General features: G+C 53.6%; 1 protein-coding gene across 2 annotated transcripts; it reads right to left on the reverse strand.

The window, feature by feature from the left end:
* Positions 1-656: 656 nt before the first annotated feature.
* Positions 657-16,600, reverse strand: TBC1D13 (TBC1 domain family member 13). Of its 2 annotated transcripts, XM_065928314.1 has the most exons (12): positions 16,487-16,600; positions 15,418-15,491; positions 13,633-13,673; positions 12,968-13,029; positions 12,740-12,839; positions 11,789-11,871; positions 9,878-10,037; positions 6,690-6,897; positions 5,642-5,805; positions 4,380-4,540; positions 4,125-4,182; positions 657-3,207 (listed from the first exon to the last, which is right to left on the reverse strand). In XM_065928314.1, exons 1-12 carry the CDS (start codon positions 16,507-16,509, stop codon positions 3,142-3,144), a joined length of 1,200 nt encoding a protein of 399 aa, XP_065784386.1. In that variant the 5' UTR covers positions 16,510-16,600; the 3' UTR covers positions 657-3,141. The 2 variants fall into 2 exon arrangements, with proteins under 2 accessions (XP_065784386.1, XP_065784387.1); XM_065928315.1 differs by lacking the exon at positions 13,633-13,673 and having other exon boundaries at positions 16,487-16,516.
* Between the last annotated feature and the right edge of the window lie 810 nt (positions 16,601-17,410).

The raw sequence follows: 17,410 nt of genomic DNA on the forward strand, positions 1-17,410 counted from the left end.
CCCGTTTCGGCTCCCTCGATCTCCACGGAGGTTCCCTCCCACTCCCCAACTAAGATCCCTAAAAAAAAAGTTCTTACCTTCCAATTTACAGGACTGAACTGGGAAAACAAATCAGGAAAGCAAGGATTCCCTATCGTATTACTTATGATAGAGGTCGGGGAATAAGTAATTTACTCAGAAACAGGGACTGGTTTTGGACATTTTTAGCACATCAGATAGAATATAGGTCATAAAAATATTTTTAAATCATACATTAGTTTGCTTACCACCTAAGGTAATGGGGGGGGGAGACAATACACAAAACTGCATCAATAAAATGATTATCAGTGTTATCAATTATCTAATGAAAATTACATCTGCGAAGAAAAGACCAACAGGTTACAAGTGATTTTCTGCAGATGGTGGGCTTTGACTTGTTGAAGTTCAACTTTTTTTCAAAGAACTTACTATGAAATCACAATGTAACACCTCTGTCCCACTGCATACTCTCCTCCCAACAGCTGCAAACTGCAGTTGCATAAGAAGAGCTGAACAGACTCTTTTGACAATTTCCTAGCCTTTTCCTTTAACCACTCTCAAGAACCTCCTGACTTTCTGCTCCTTTTTTTTCCTGCTCTGAGGTCTCAAAGGTTTCAGCCCATCACAGAACCAACATCTACTGCAAAGAACACATGATTTATTAAAGACAACTTGTCATCAACAGCATTGATTCAGAGAACAAAACAGATGAAAAAACAAAAGCAGACTAACATTCTGACCCTTGGAGTGAGACCCGCTGAATTCATTCAGCTCATTCTGTACATGTCCAAAGTCCTGGGGGAGCTTCCAAGTAGGAAGCCTAGGAGTCTCTGGCTCTTGGGGCCTCCCTTGAGAGTCTGGGGTGGGGCAGGGGGAATTGCCAAGGGCAGGTCCTCCCGCTGGGGAAGCTCCGTCTAACCTGGGTATGGTCCCTGTGCTCTTTTGACCTTTCTCACAAGGCCAAGGAGAGGGCACTGGACCCAGGTCTGCCAATGAGGCAAATCAGATGCAGTGATTCAAGTAGTATGGTCCAGGAGGGAGGGCAGAGGGACAGGCAAGAGAACGCATCAGGGTCCTGGGCAGTGTCTGCTGGGTCCCAGGCTGTGGCCCAAGACTCAGGCTCTGAAGGGATCAAGCTGGGAGTGAACTACCAGTCTACAAGTTCTGGGAAGAGGGTGACCAGGCTACTAGCAAGCAGTGTGTTTCTGCCCCATGCCAGGGTCTTTACACACCAGTTCCCCTTACACTCAGCTCTATTACAGAGCTCAGAGCCCTCCCAGCCAGGATCTCCTGGAAAACCAGGAAGGTCCCAGAGGCAGGGGGAAGAGGATGCTGGTGGCCCTGAAAGGCCAGGAAGACCATGTTTCCACTTTCCAAAGTCTACCCTTCATCCCCAAAACAAGCACTTGCCAATTTGCAATAAATAACCAGGAGTCTGAATAAATAGTAAAATCTCCCAAATACTGTGCTGGGAGAGGAGGAGGATAAAGGCAAGTGAAGCATTGCCGGGACAGCCTGGCAGGAGCTGCCTGGGGGAAGCTGTTCCCGGCCCTCAGCCCCAAGTCCTGGCTGTCAGGCTCAGGGAGACTTTGGGGGGCCCTGCTGGATGGTCTGGGGAGAGGAAGAGGACCCAAGCTAATTATCCAGCCTTCCAGATGCAAACCCCCTGCCTCCTCGCAGGAGGAAGCGTCCTGGTCAGAACAGGCCCAGGGTGGGAGGAGCCAGCTGTTCTTCTCCAATGCACCTGCCTGAGATCCCAGTCAGAGCACAAGACCAGAGGAGGGCCAGCACAGCCTTCAGCTCCCCTGAGAGGGGGAGACACGGCACTCTAGGCCTGGACAGGACCCAGGCCTTTGAGCTCAGCCCCGCCCGCCCCTGAGAGGCTCCCTTTGGTCCCATTTGCCCTTAAAGGGACTCGCCTGCCCTGGGCCGGCACCTGGAAATCATGGGAACGACTACACCTCCGGAGCACCGGGATCCCAACCTTAATGCTCTTTTTCCTTTGGGAGAGGACCTTTGAGGAAACTTCTGGAAAACTCAGCTCTCCCTCTTCTCCCTCCCTGGGCAGGAGGGCGCTGGCTCTTCACGGGCCAACCGCTCTCAGCAGCTTGGGGTTTCCAAGAATTCCGTGGGGGGGCACGGGTTCAGGGCCCTCGAGTGAGGCACTGTGGACTGGGAGACCTGGGCGCCCAGCGCTGGGGGATGGGAGCAGGCTGCAAAGGCCAAGGCTGACCTTCAGGAGCTCTGCTGAGCCAGACTCTTCATTCTGTCTCCAGGGTTCTGAGCCAACATTGAGGAGAGGGGAGGGGAGGGGAGGGGCTGGGGATAAGGCAACCCAAGAGAGAAGGGCAAACGGACAGCAATGGAGACAGCGGCAGACAGATGAGAGCCACACAACTTCCATGAAAGAGTTGGAGGGAGAGAAAGGGAGATGGAGGCAGAGAGGTGACAAGACAAAGAAACAGACAAGAGGGAGGTCACCTCCCCCCATACACAGGGACACGGACACAGACTGGAGGAGCAGCTCACGCCGGGGGATAAGACATACACAGCAACCCACAAGCACACACACATACACACATACACTCACTCAGTGGGAAAGGGACAGAAGGTGTGACCTGGGCCCGGCAGCCTCTTAGCTCCTTCACAGTGTCACCTTCCCCATGGAGAAGCCCAGGAAGCACCAGCCTCCAGAAGAAGCGGTTTCTGGCTCGTTTGCTGAGCACCTCCCTGACCAGAGCCCAGAAGACGGAGCAGGAGGGCAGGAAGGGAGGCGCAGAGCAGAGGCAGGGAGGGGCCCGCAGTCTGCCCCAGCCCCAGAAAACCACCTGGCAAGCCCCTGCCTTGGCCAGCCCCATGCCTGGCCCATGAGGGTCCAGGCCAGCCCCTCATGGCCTGGGCAGAGGGTCCAGGGCTGAAGGGTGGGGAAAAGCCTGGGCTCGGTGGTTAGGAAAGAGCGGGGCACAGCAGGCCCCTGACGGGAGGCCAGGGCGAGGCCTGGAGCAGGCCAGTCCGGCATCGGCCCCTCTGGCTGGGACCCCACAGGCTTCTGCATGTCCCAGAAGCCAGGGCACCGGGGTCGGCGGGGGCTTCTCTTCCAAACATGGGCCTTTTGCTGCCAAGCTACTGTGAGTCTTGGAGTTCCTTGGCTTTCTGAAGGACCTGGCAGACGTCTGTGATGGGGTAATCCTGTGTGGGGAAAAGGCCAACATAGTATGCCTCTAAAGTCAGCCTGCCCTGCACCACTGCAGTGGACCTGGCACCCAGCTGGACCCCGGGCTAAAGGCCAGGGCCCACAGGATACCAGACACCCCTCATCTGTCCAAACTCTGCAGGGAGCTATTGCTATACCCACTGCAGCACTGACTTAACCAACCCAACCAGTCACCCCAAAAGGTCTCAGCCCCTTCCCCAGGACCGGGACTACCTGCCTCACCTCCCCCCACCTCCTGCCATAGAGCCCTGAGCTCCATGCACGAGCCTGGACCAGGGCCGGACACTGTCTATGCATTCATTCACTGGGTCACCTCAATAGCCCCATGAGGGGTTATGCGAATTTGCCTGTTTTACAGATCGAGTCAGTGAAGTTATTGAATACCAACTCCAGGCCAGGCGTTGGCAAAGCAATTAAGACTCAGAGAGGTTGCCACTGGGCTTAGGTGACATGACTAGCATAGGAGAACAAAGATGTAAAGCCAAAACTGACTCCTGAGCCCATGTTCTTAACCACTAAGGTCCCCACGCTTCTTCCCCAGGCCAAGCGCCATTACCAGTGGGCATTATCACCACATGCTGAGTAATAAGGCTGTTTCTCAGCCATGACTTACTCATGGAGAGTGCGTGGCTCAGAAAAACCAAGTCACTGGCCACACCACACTCAAGGTCAGTGGCCAAACCAGACTCAACACATATCCAAACCCAGATCTGCCTCAGGGGTCTGGACTCTTAAGCCCTGCTACCTTTTCCTAATCCCGAGGCAGCCTGTCACAGCGGCTGGCATGGGCAGGCCGCCTGTTAAGTGTCTGCCTCATGGCTAAAGACTGAGCCCGAAAAAAAAAAAAAAAAAAATAAATAATGACTGAGCCCGTCCCCCTGAACTCCGTTACCTGCAGGAGTCGCATGTTTACAGTAAAGTCCCCTTCCAGCAGCTGCTCCCGAATCAGTCTAGGAAAAACAAGCAACAGAAAGCGCTGGGCCCCTTGACTACTCAGAGCAGGCCCACCGGGCCTCCTCCTACCCCTGCCGCACTATCCCAGCAAGTTTGGACTGATGCTCCCTGAGAATCCCAGAGGCTCAGTCCAGCTTCTTGACAGCGGCCCCTGCCCGCACCCCCCACACACACCCCCCACGGCCACACTCACATGAGCATGGCGCAGCAGACCAGAAGGAGGAAGTCAAAGCGGTTGCTGTCAGCGAAGAGGGAGTCCCAGATCCGGATGACGTCAGGCAGCACGAACTCCTGGGACAGCAGCAGGGTCAGCCAGCGGAAGGCGAAGAACTGGGGCTTGATGTTCTGCTCTTGCTGGGGAGACAGAGGTGTGGGGTGGGTGCGAGAACGTGTTGGCTAGTGGCCACGGACCACCATGCAGCCCAGCAGGCATGAATTCAGATTAAGCGGCAGGCCCGGCGTGAGCTCCAGGCACGCCGAGGCGGGGATGGCACCGGGCCGCCCAGAGAGCCTCGCTCCGTGAAAGGGGCGACTGCTGCTTGCTGCCAGCCAAGGCTGTCAGATCATCTGATTTTTTTTCGAGGGAAGCCAAAAACCAAGACTTTTTTATATGAGCACTTTAGATTTATAAATGATGACTCAAATTCTTTTAAAACACTACACCGACTGTCAGTATGGATTTATGGACAGAGAAACCATTATTGGGCACTTACTGCAAGCCTGGCCTTGCGCTGAATACGCTAAATATCTCACTTATTTACTCCATACAACAACCGCACAAGGCAATTATTCCCAATGGGAACGAGCCCTCTGGTCGGCCACAGTGGGTACTACTGACTGAAAAGCCTGTTACAAAACAATAAGCTATAATTCCATACTTGGTTAAAAAGATATGTTTATGTATATTTTCTTGTTCACAAAACTGTTCCTGTTTATAAATAAATACTCTTTTTACTGAAGAGTTCCCTGAAACAAACATGAAATGCCACTCCCAATAATTTTTTTTTGGGGGGGGGGCTGCCTGGGTCTTAGGTGCAGTATGTGGAATCTAGTTCCTTGACCAGGGATTGAACCTGTGTCCCCTGCACTGGGCGCACAGTCTTAGCCACTGGACCACCAGGGAAGTCCCTCTAATAATTTTTTAAATGAAGCTCACACTTCCTTTCCAGGAGGACTCTAACAGGCTGAACTCAAAGCACACAGTAAACACCCTGCACCATGCCTGGCACACAGGGCACCATACCCACCTCCCCTCATCCTCAGCCTGCCAGGCTCCAACCACCAGCTGCCCCACCTCCCCGCCCCACCTCAGCACCTGGGTCATGGCCCCCTGGCTATGTCTAATCGTCAGACTCAGGCCAGTCCCCACCCTGGGCCTGGCCAGGGTGCTCAGGAGCCTGCTGTCCTCTACCCCTTTCTCTCTGCCCTAACCTGTGTGGCCCTGGGGGTCCTCACCAGTTTCAGGTAGAGTTCCACGTCCTTATCCTTCAGGGTGGAGTACACCTTTTCCATCTTGTAGGTGATGCCACACTGTGAGTCGTCAAGGCTCTTGATGAAGTTGTCCCGGATCTCAGCCATGAGGTTGGTGAAGCAGAAAAAGGTATCTGCCTCAGCATGCTCTGGGAGAGACAGGCAAGGTCAGGGCAGCCGCAAGAGGACGGGCTTGCTCGCAACATACCCCACCTCTCAACTAAGTGAGAGCTCACCCTCAGCTCTGAGCCTCCACCAAGTCACCCCGCCCTGGTCAGACTGTCCCCCTCCGTACCTCCTCTGTCTGTCACCACCCTCCACCCCCCACTCTCCAGCCCCAGACCAGACATAGTTTTTTTTTGGCCATGCCAAACAGCTTGCAGGATCTTAGCCAGCACCCTCCTCAGTGAAAGCAACGAGTCCTAGTCATTGGACCACCAGGGAATACCCACCTCTTTTTTCTCACAACTTTGACAACACTGTACACTGACTCTGCAGTTGACTACATGTTCTGCTGACGTTTTAAAAATCATTATTTATTTAAATTCTTTCTTTCAGCTTTCTGTCTATAGATCTCATCTCCTCTACCAGAAATTCGGTTACAAATATGAAGAGATCAGTAAACCGGGGGAGGCGCTTCCCTGGTGGTCCAGTGGTTAAGACCCCAGGTTCCCAATGCAGTGGGCCCAGGTTCGATCCCTGTTCAGGGAACTAGATCCCACATGCCACAACTAAAAGATCCACATGCTGCAACTAAGACCTGGTACAGTCAAATATATATATGTGTGTGTGTATATATATATATTTTAAAGAGATCAGTAAATATGTAACATTCTAGAAAGTTCAAGCCAGAAGAGATCTCAGACGTGATTCAGGCCAACCCCCTTATCCGACACAGAGCGAATGGAGACCCCAAAGCAGAGAAGTGAGCAGCACAAGAGCTTGATAAAGCCCCTGAGTCCAGCTTTCCTTGGTCCGTTTCTCCAGGAGGCAGCAAGAACGAACGTGAGCGGCCAGGAGCCCACCTGTTTACCTCTCCACTCGCTGCTGGGGTCGGTGGCAAAGGTGTAGTAGAGGGGCCCCACGATCTCGTTCATGCCCTGCACGTAAGCTATGCCGGGGTTGAGCTTGGCGTAGATGAACAGGATCCGCTCTACCACCTCCCAGTGGGCCTCACAGCCGTTGGGCAGCACCACGTACTCGTTCATGGAGGGTGCTGGGTTCTTCTGTGGGGAGCTCATCTAGGGGACAAGGGCAGGGGCCTGGTAAGAAGGTGGGAAGCATGACAGACAGCGAGCTGAAACTTAACTTCCATCTCAGGGGCAACCCAGGGCGGACAGGGATGTGTCCAACGCCACCGGGAACGAGCAGATGAATCCACAATGGGCAATATTCCACAAGCCAGAGGGACTGAAATATAATTTAGTGATAAAAGTCAGAACGATGCTTACCTCTGAGAGAAGGGGTACTGCCTGGGGAGGGGCGTGAAAGAACTTTCTGGATGATGGAAGTGTTCCATGTCCTGATCTGGTCGGCAGTTAACGTAGGTTTATACATGAGAAAATGTTCATCTAGTTGTATACCTAAGGTTTGTGCTTTTCTTGTGTGTAAGTTATAGTTCAAGTCACAAAAAAAAAACAACCTCAAAGTATGTCAACAATAGACAACTGGTAAAGATTCTTGAAGAAGTCAAATGCTGTGGGGGGTTGGGGGGAGTGGAGGCCTGCTCCAGCTGAAGTGACTAAAGAAACTCAACTTTCCAGTGCAATGCATAAACCCTAACTTGGTGCTGGTTGGGATTTAAAACGACAGAAACATTCTTGGCACAGGGAATTTCCTGGCGGTCCAGTGGATAAGACTCCTTACTCTCCCTGCTGTGGACTCAGGTTCCATTCCTGGTCGAGGAACTAAGACCCCACAAGCCATACAGGGTAGCCAAAAAAAAAAAAAAATTCTTGATACAACTAGAGGACTCCCGAACCGGGATTGGATGCGTGCTTATGATGATCCATGGGTAATACTGGCAGATGTGACAATGGTGAGGAGGATGTCCTGATTCTCAGGGGAGGCCTGCTGAAGGACTGAGGGGTAGGGGGTCAGGACATCCGCACAGTAACACACACAAACACGGGAAAAGGTTAACAACTGGTGGATTTAGGTGGAAAGTATGAGGGTGTGCTGTACTCGTCTTTCAACTTTTCTGAATATTTCAAAATCTTCGTAAGAAAAAGTGGGAGATGAATGAAGAGATGATCTCGCTAGAAACTTACACAATAGACCCACAGGATCCCTTGGAGCTGTGTAGAAGTCCCAGTGCCTGGGGTTACCTGTGTGAAGGTCACAGGCACATCTCTGTAGGTAGGGTCAGAGTATAATGCTGTCCTGGAAGCCCGGGGCTTTGAGAACTTGAAACGTCCTTTTCCATTGTATATACACATACACGTGTGTACATGTGCACACACTAAGACACACGTATCACTAACATTTACCAAGAGGGTTTCATGGGCAAGACAAAGCCCTACAAGCCTTCCTGTTTAATGCCCAAAACAGCCTAGAAGATTCTTTCCACATTAGTTTCAAGGTAAGGAAACAGGTTCAGAAACGCTAGGCCACTCATCAGACGTCTCGCATTAAGTGGTGGCACTGGACTTGGACCCAGGCTGGCTCTAGAACCCAAGGCCCAGGCCTCAGACAGTGCCCACTGCTTTCCAAGAATCTGCACAGCCATGACCTCAGTTCACCCTCTTGGCAATTTAAAAGCCAGACAGGGCGGAAATGCAGAAGAAGAAACAAAGGCCCAGGAAGGCAAGCCTGTTGTTACCTGGGCAGCATCAGACAGTCAGCTTTAACTCAAACCGCCCAGCCCCTGGACCCAGAGGCCTAGCGATGGAGCCTGTGGTCCGGTTCTCCACCACCAGGACCAGGTCCAAACCTAAAATCGGTTCTCAGCCACCAATTACTGTAGAGAAAGGAATGACAGAAGCCAGGTCCCCGTCTTTCCAGGCAGACAGAACATCAGCAGCCGAGTAGGACGACCACCAACTCAGGCAGCTACGGGTCACTGAGCCAAGTGTTTGGCACCTCCTGCCGCACCCAGCTCTGCCATGGGCAGGTGGAACCAGGGGATCAGCCAGAACTTCCCAGTCACCCCTGGGGGGAAAGATGGCTGGGCTCCAGGAAACAAAGCCCTGATTGGTCATTCCACCGGCAGGGCAAGTGGGGAGTAGAATTGCTTCAGTATCTGTCTCTAGCTTGCTGGGAGTTACAGAGAAGAATTTTTCCATTGTTGGAGGACAGTGAAAAATTTTGAGGAATAAGTCAAAGCTCCAGGTATGAAGGCAGTATGCTTTAAGGAATAAGACAATATACCTTTAAGCAATAAGCAGCTTCTCAGAATCACATAAGTCTGCTAGAAGCCTGACATTCCAACACTCAGCATAACTTGACCAGCACAAGACCTACCCTTCCTTTCTCTGAGGTCTCTCAGATCACTCCCTCTCCACCCCAGTCCCCACCCCTACCAACCACAGCACCAGGCGGCCTCTCCACCTCCATTCCTGCCTCTCCCATCAACATCGTCCCAGTGTCCACGGCTATCTTTGACAATGGCAGTCTTATATCCATGCTCCAGGAATGCTGCAGGGGTCCCTAGCCCCCAGGACAAAGGCCCGCATGGCCTCACTATCACTCACTTCTCCAGCATCCTCTGGCCACCCTTCCCTCGCCGTCTCCCCCACCCAGCTCAGGTTAGACTCCTCCTTTTCTTGAACACACCCTGCTCTCTCCACACGTGCCCTCCTCTCCTCCTGGAAGGCCCTTTCCTCTTCATCCTTTGAGCCTCAGCTTAAATGTCACTTCCTCAGGAAAGTCCTCCCTGATGCCCAGATCAGGTCAGGTCCCTGGCCATCACTGTTCCCACTGCACTTCATCACCCTTGCAGTTCCTTTTCCAAGCGCCGCCTCCATCACAGACCAGAAGTGTGGCCCCTTCACTGCACAGCAGGGCACCCCCCCAGGCCCCCCCAGCCCCAGCACTGTGACACCAGCCTTCGAATCTGATTTTCAGAAAGAGCCCGGAGGGGGGTGGGGCAGGACCAAGGCTGCTCAGGGTAATAACAGTCAGGGCGGATGGTCAGGGGCCTGACGACCCGTGGCCACTAGTCCCAAGCAGGAAGGAAAAGGCTGTCACAGGGAGTCCCCGAGGCCCTCAGGTGCCTCTCACATTTGTGACGCCGCTCCGGTTCCGAGCCACCGTCTGGGATTTCAGGGTCGTCTGCTCCACCCGTTTACGAAGGGTCTCGAACTCGTTCTGGGGATCCAGGATGAGGAGGCAGGGGTACTCGGTGGCCCTCTGGAAGAAGGATATGTCTGGACACAGCCTCCTGCAAGGGGGAAGAGGAGAGGACGTTACTCAGCGAGAGGGTTTGAGGTGTCCCCTCAGTCCTCTGCTGCCAGGTGACCCAGCCTCCCCAAAGCCTTCTGTGTGTGTTTAAGTTAGTAACATCTTATTTCAAAAGCAATGTAGTCATCATACATGTGTACATACCTATATATCATATGTATGCTTACAAATAGATACACACACACATACTTTTAAGTGTCCTTAGAATCTTAACTCTTCTTTTAAACCACAAACTGCTTTCCATGTAGAAAAGATAATACGTACAAAAGTATGAACTGTTTGTATTGAGGCTAAAAATGGTAAAAGAGGCTTCATTAAGTTATAAGTTATACAATGGAATACTACAGCTGGGGAGATAGAGAAACAATCAAGTGGGGAGACAGTCTCTAGAATGTGAAAGTTTTTAAAGTGTATGTATCGCGGCTCACACACATTGTCCAGACTTCTTAGCTGAAGCTCACTGCAGACTCACCCTCTGGGAACACTGAACAACATGCTACAGTCACTACCAGGCTAAGAACCTGTCTGCCCAGATCTGGGTTCAAGACGTGGTTCCTGACTTAAAACGGGGCGATGAAACACCTTGTGGGTAGAGGCTCCCCAATGCCAGCCTGAGAATGAAGGCGGCAAAAGACCCACTCTCCCCACTGGCTGAGCATCCCAGGCTGGGGTCCCACCGGGGCTGTCTGGGAGGCGGGGGGGGGGCCTGGGCACAGTGAGCACAGGGGAGGAGCAGCCCCGGGCGGCGAAGAGCTGGTAACACAGCTGACAAGCAGCGGGGGCAGAAAGGGAGGCGGACGGACAGACTCTAGAACCCGAGTTCTGACCACCGGGCCACTGCAGACAGGCCCCCCCAGCTCCTCACCCAGCCACGTGGGAGAGTCATTGGCTGCCGGGCTCACCCACCCCGCAGGCCAGCACAGCCCGCTGGCCACACTTCCCTACCAAGAGGAACAGCATGCGCACTTAGTATAGCTCACAATTTGAAAAAAAATAAAAAAAACACTTTTCTGACCCTGTCACTCCTCTGCTTAAACCCTTTGGGAGACCGCCCCATGTCCCTGGGACCGAGTCCAAGGTCTGACCTCCGCCTGCCTCCGGTGGGGCCTCAGGCACACTGGCCTTCGCAGCGCTCCTTGGACGGCCCAGCTCTGAAGGCGCTCAGGACCTCCCCTGGGAGGCACCACAGCCCCCCTTCCCCGAACCCCCAGGCTCCGCAGAATCTCAGCTGCTTCCTCAGGCGAGACGTCCCAACTGCCCTGAAGCACCCTGAACTCTGCCTTCAGAACAGTCACCACAAATGTTAGTGACACGGAAGATACATTTTCTTGAACATCTTGTCTTTACATCCTCCCCCTCAGCTTCTAAGTTCCTTAAGGAAGGACAGCCTCCCTGTCTGTCTATTCCATGCTCAACCCCCCAGCCTGGCACTATGCCTGGCACATAGCAGGGCCTCTGAATTCGCTGAAGGAAGGAGCAGATGAATCCACAGGTGCCTGGGCTACAAGTGAAATTAAGGCAGGGAGAGAGGAGAGCTGGGCACTCAGGCCACCGCCAGCACCCCGCACCCCCGCACCTTGCCCAGCCTGCTGTGCCTATGGCCGGGACTCAGCTCCCCAGCAGTTCCTCAGACACCTCCCTGGGGGCCAGGGCTGGGCTGCGAAAGGGCAGAAGCAGCGGAAAACCCCCAGAAGCCCCAGGGCCAGCTCCCCACCCCAGAGCCCTGCTCACCGGACATCTTTGTCGATCTGCAGCAGCACCTCGTTATCCCTGAAGTATGTGTTCCACCGGCTGTCGGGGTTGGGGTTCAGAGGCTGTGGGGGAAAACGAGCCGCGCTATCCTTGGCCGGCTAGGACCCCAGGGGCAGACCCCAGTCTCGGGGGCCTGAGCAGTAGCCCCGAACCAGCATTCCCAGCAGAGACGCAGCTACGGCTGAGATGGCCTGCTGGCTGGTCGAGCGGCAGCACAGGCCCCCCTCTGCAGCCTCCCAAACCTCCATCCTCGTCCACATCCCACAGACAAGCCGCAGGTCAGCTCTGGGCACTGCCCTGCTCGGCAGGGACCCTGCCCTTCCCTGTCCACGGCTCCAGGACGCCGAGTGTAACAGGTGCTCACTAAATGCTTGCTGAGCGAATGAACATTGCATCGTGAGGTCTCTTCGAATCTAATTCATCGATACTCTGAGTTACCAATTCCAGTCCTTGGAGGATCAGTCTGGGTCCAATCCATCTCCACTTCCCAACTGCGAAGCACCAGGGAGAAGTCGGGTATTTGCAGATAGAATGAGGCTTCCTCTGGGCTGCAGAAATGCAGTTTACCCTCACCCCGGCCCTGCTCTGACTCCCTTCAACTACAGTATCACAGAAGCTTCCTGGAGGAAGGGGGCTGAGGAGCCAATGTGCGGAGGACTAGGCTCAGCACTGCACACACAGCACTCCTGGATCCCAGTCATCCCAGTGGTCTTGACTGGGCCTGGAGGCTGGGGAGAGCACAGAGACTCAACAGCCTTTGGCGGCTGAGAAGCCAAACACAGAAACGAGGTGCTGGGGGGTGGGGGGTAAAAGGAGCTAGGGTCAGCGGCACCCGGCCTCTGGGCTGAGGGACCTCACGCACCCCAAAGCCCACAGCTCTCCCCCGCCCCACTCTGTGGCCTCAGTCCCCACTGCGGGCCCCCTACTCACATGGTCCTCAAAGGTCACATCCTCCCTGGACACGCCCATGTTGGCCTTGGCGATGCCAGGCTGGATGATCATTTCCCTCAGGAACTGAGAATACAGCTCCCTGGAGGAGAGGAAAGGAGACAGGGATGAGCCCGGAGCAGTGCAGCAACAGGAAGTGGGTTGGACTCACACCACCTGCTCTGCCCAATACAAAGGCCCTCCCGCCACTCCCCTGTGTCAGGGTCTCACCTCTGCTTGGCCAGGATGGAGGTCCATGAGGCTCTCTCCAAAGGGAGATAGTTCAAGAGAATCTGCACACAGAGAGAGAAAAGCAAAGTTCTGGCGACTCCCCTGGCCGAACCCCTGAAGGAGACAGAGGCTGACAGGCCTCAAGGAAAACGTCTGATAAAGCCCAGAGAAGACAGGACAGGCTAGGTAAAACCCAGGAACGCAGGCACAGGCTGGGGTAGCCTCCCCTCTTCTCCCCACTGGCTTCCTTGTCCTTTATCCTGAAGCAGCCCTTTCTATTGCTTTCCCTCTCACAGACTCTCCTAAATGATGATAAAACCTTGTGCTCAAAGGGGTTGGAAAGCAGAACACTGGGCTTCTGCTCCCACCTCAGCAAAAAGCTTTAGGCAAAGCATAGCCTTTTACTGTCCCAATCAGCATCGCTTCCACTGAGCTGTCTGCATCACGAAGCAGAGGGCTTCGCTGGCATCACAAAGCATTCCAGCCCCAGGGGGATCCCCGAGGGGATGCCAAGAGAAACAGAAAACCCAGAACTTCCCAGAAAAGCTTCCTGGGACAAGCAAGGAAAGGCAGAAAATAGGAAGAAGGGGCCAGGGGTGGGGATAGCCCATGCAGGAACCCAGGGACTCTCGGCAGAGCAGAAGCCCCACCCCAGGCACACCCACCTTCCAGCAGAGGCACCGCAGTCCGCCCTCACAGGGGATGCCTGTGGACACAGCAGGCAAAGGTCACGCCCCCGCAGAGTCCCAGAGCCCCCCAGCCCTCCACCTCAGAGCCAGTCGGCAGGGAGTGGAGCGGGCAAGAAGTACTTCCTCAAGAATCGTTCGCTACCAGAAAGACTGCTAGACGATGCTAATCATATGTCTCTCTCTCTGTGACCCATGTCCAGAATGTTCTTTTGAGGATGACAGTTTCTGACCTTTGATATTTCTTCCTCAGAGTAGCCTTGACCAACCACACCACCTCTTCCCAAATAAAGTCAGGGCCCTTGACATAAACAATAATGGCTCCATCACATCTCCTTCATGGCATCCCTCGCAAATGGGAATGTATGATATAATTTGTATATTTATTAAATATCTGTAACCCCTAACACTGGGGAAAGCCCTAGAAAGATGAGGACCAAATCTGTCTTGCTGTTCCACTACCTAGCCCAGGGCAGGTATTCCGTAAGTATCTGTGGAATATAAACTAAGCTCTGAATGCTCAGTGTTTTGTGTTTTACAGACTTAAAATTTCACTTCATCCTTATTATAGCCCTAGTAAGGAAGGAAAATCAGCATCATTGTCCCCATCTTACAGATAAAGAAACTCATCTATAAAGACAGAGCAATCAAGGACTCCAACACAGGTCTGACTCTAGAGCCCAGCTTGTAACCATTGCCGCAGACTGCCTCTCCTGGGGCCTGGCAGATTCTTTAGCTCAGCACAGATCCCAGAAACCCCTCAAGATCTTCAGGGCCTAAATATCACTCCTGAATAGAAAGATGAACTTCTCCTGAAATACTGTCAGGACGCTCGCTAAAGCAGCTGTTGCTACAGTCTCTCTAGCTACCGTTAACAGTAGCTAGTGTCCTCACCTCAGAATCTGTATGGGGATGCAAGGGGCAACTCAAGCGTCCTTGCTGACAAAGTTCCAAGGGCAGAGCAGTCACAAGAAGCTACCAGAACACCCTGGGGTATTTTTAAAGACATGCAAGAGTCTCTGTCTTGAAAAGTTAGCCAGTCCAGGGGGGGCAAAGTCAAAAACTGCTGGGGTTCAGCTCCTTAAAGTGAGTGACTCAAGGCTGGAATTTTACAATGAACCAAAGTTCAGTGTTACCTGAGTTGGCTTTTGATCCTAAGCCACGGAGAGAATGAGGAACCGCTCCGTAACTAACCAAATTCTACAACACAGGAAGCCTGCTAAGGAATGAGGAAAGACCTTTCCTCTGTTCAAGTCTCCCCTCTGCCCTCCAGTTACTCCCAGGAAGCAATCAGCATCACTTATAGGCCAATGAGCACCTGGTCTAAGGTCTATGTGTGCATGCGTGTGCACTTAGTCACTAAGTCATGTCCAAATCTTTGCAACCCAATGGACTGCAGCCCACCAGGCTCTTCTGTCCATGTGATTCTCCAGGCATGAATACTGAGTTGCCATTTCCTCCTCCAGGGCATCTTTTCAACCCAGGGATCAAACTCTCGTCTCTTGCACTGCAGGCGAATTCGTTACCACTGAGCCCCTAGGGAAGCCCAGTCTAAGGCCTACAGGCATGCTAACCCAGGGCACCCCTGCTCTGTGAACCCAGCCCGGGGCAGCCCTGGTTGTTCAGCTCCACACAATCTGGAGAAGTTCCCAAAAGGCAGGCCGGTCCCCAGAACTGGCCAGGTGTGGCCTTGGCTCGCTGCCCCTCCATCTTTATCACAAGGCTGCTCCAGGAAAACCCTGAAAATGGAGGATTGGCTCTTACCACTAAAACTGAGTTCCCGAAGCTTTTCCAAGGCAATTGTGGGCTCCTTCAGGACATCCTGGAAATCTGCAATCCTAGAAGGAGGGAGACAGAGGCAAATGACACACAAACCCCAAGATGACAGGCTTAGCAACCCCTCCTAAAGCCCACAACTCCCTTACACTCCCAGTCTCCAACCTGTTCCTCCCTCCCCCTCAGGACACAAAGATGCAAAGCACAGGTAAAACCCTGGCTAAAGGGCAGCTTTGAAGAATTACAGATCACTTTTTCCTCTAAGTCCAGAAATCTGTAGATACTCTTGTCTAAAGGTTCTCAAATGAACACCATGAAATCAGACACATTCTAACATTTACTGAGGCGGCATTTACTGGCCACTTCCTGCTGACCAGGTCCAAACCACACTGTCTATCTGAACTCCAAAAACCCTTAGAATCAGGAGTAATCTGATCGGTGGACAAGGACCTGTGTAATCTGCACCCAGCATTCCAAGCTCAAAAATAAAACCATTAAAAGACCTCTGGGCCTGCGGGCAGGCAAGGACAAAAGGTTTAAAAACTGGAGGAAAAGTGAAGAATGAGCAAAATTAGCCAACCCTGCAGGATTTGGCCCCGGGGGTGGAGGTGGAGGGAAGAGACTGGAGAATCTAGGTTTTCTAGCATTTCTAATAAGAAAAGGGGACGTGGGAGAGGAAGCATTTGGATAGAGAAGGGTACTGGGGGCAAAGGGTTAACAAGGGGGGAGAAAAAGGGTGGGGGGTGCATCCGGATCGGGCATCAAAGCCCTAGAAGAGGAAGACACCAGGGGGAAGGATCCAGGGTGCGGGGGAGAAAGAGAGAAGCGGCAACACCGAGGGGCAGGAGAGATGTTCCCGTTCCGTGCCCCCACTCAGGCCCACAGCAAAGAGGCTGAAAAGTGGGCGCCCAAAACCTTCAGCCCGGGGAGGGGTTGGGGGGCGGCGAGGGGGAAGTCCCGATTCCTAGCCACATTCGCTCGCTCCTCCACCCCCGCAGGTCAAAAGGGACAGCATGGCCACCACTGGCCTGGCTCGTCGGCCCCGGTGCCTCCTCACCGGCTCTTGTGCAGACTCGACATGGTGTTGACTTCCGGATCTCCCCCCCGCTGCCGCCGCCTCCTCCTCCTCCGCCGCCGCCGCCGCCGCCGCCGCCCCTCAGGGACGCGGGGCGCTGGGCAAAGGCCTCCGACCGGAAACTCAGCCGCAGGCGCGCACGTTCCGCACTGCCCCGCCCCGCCCCGTTCACGTGCCACCCCTGCTCCCTGCCACCGTCAGACGGCCCGGCGGGGTGGGCGGGGCGAGAGGACGCCAGGAACGAGGCCCCGCCTCTGCTCCACCCACCCCCCGCCCCCCAGCACCCACCTCTACCTAGTGCGTCAAGTTTGAGGACGCGCAGGTGACCGGCGCATACTGTGCGCACCGAGGCTTCTGTCTTGCCCTTGCCTGGAGGTTAGGAGGGGCAAGCTTCCGAGTACGCAAACACACCTGTCACCTGGTCCTCTTCCTTACGGGTTCCACACCTGCAGTGAGCTGCTGAGCTGTCGTTTCAAGGATGTCCTGGTGATGGTTTAGTGGTGAAGTCGTGTCCGACTCTTGTGATCCCATGGACTGTAGGTAGCCCACCCGGCCTCCTCTGTCTGAGGGATTTCCCAGGCAAGAATACTGGCGTGGGTTGCCATCTTCTGCATCGGGCATGTAGACCCCAACCCCCTCGCTAAGCTATACAGGCCTCCCTGGCTGGTCTTTTCACTGCTGAGCCCCCGACGCCTATAGGAGTGGTCACACTGAACAGATGGTTCAGTAAATACCGAACGGAAGAGCAGGACCACAATTCAGTGATCCCTTGATTTTTGGATTTCATGAATATGATATTTACCATAATATCAGAACAACAGAAAAACAAAATTTCAGGATCCTTCCCAAGAAAAAAGTTGGCAGCCATACATATGCATATTTATGTGCTAATTGTCCTTATTTTTT

The sequence above is a fragment of the Muntiacus reevesi genome, chromosome 3, assembly GCF_963930625.1.
Source record: "Muntiacus reevesi chromosome 3, mMunRee1.1, whole genome shotgun sequence".
NCBI lineage: Eukaryota > Metazoa > Chordata > Mammalia > Artiodactyla > Cervidae > Muntiacus > Muntiacus reevesi.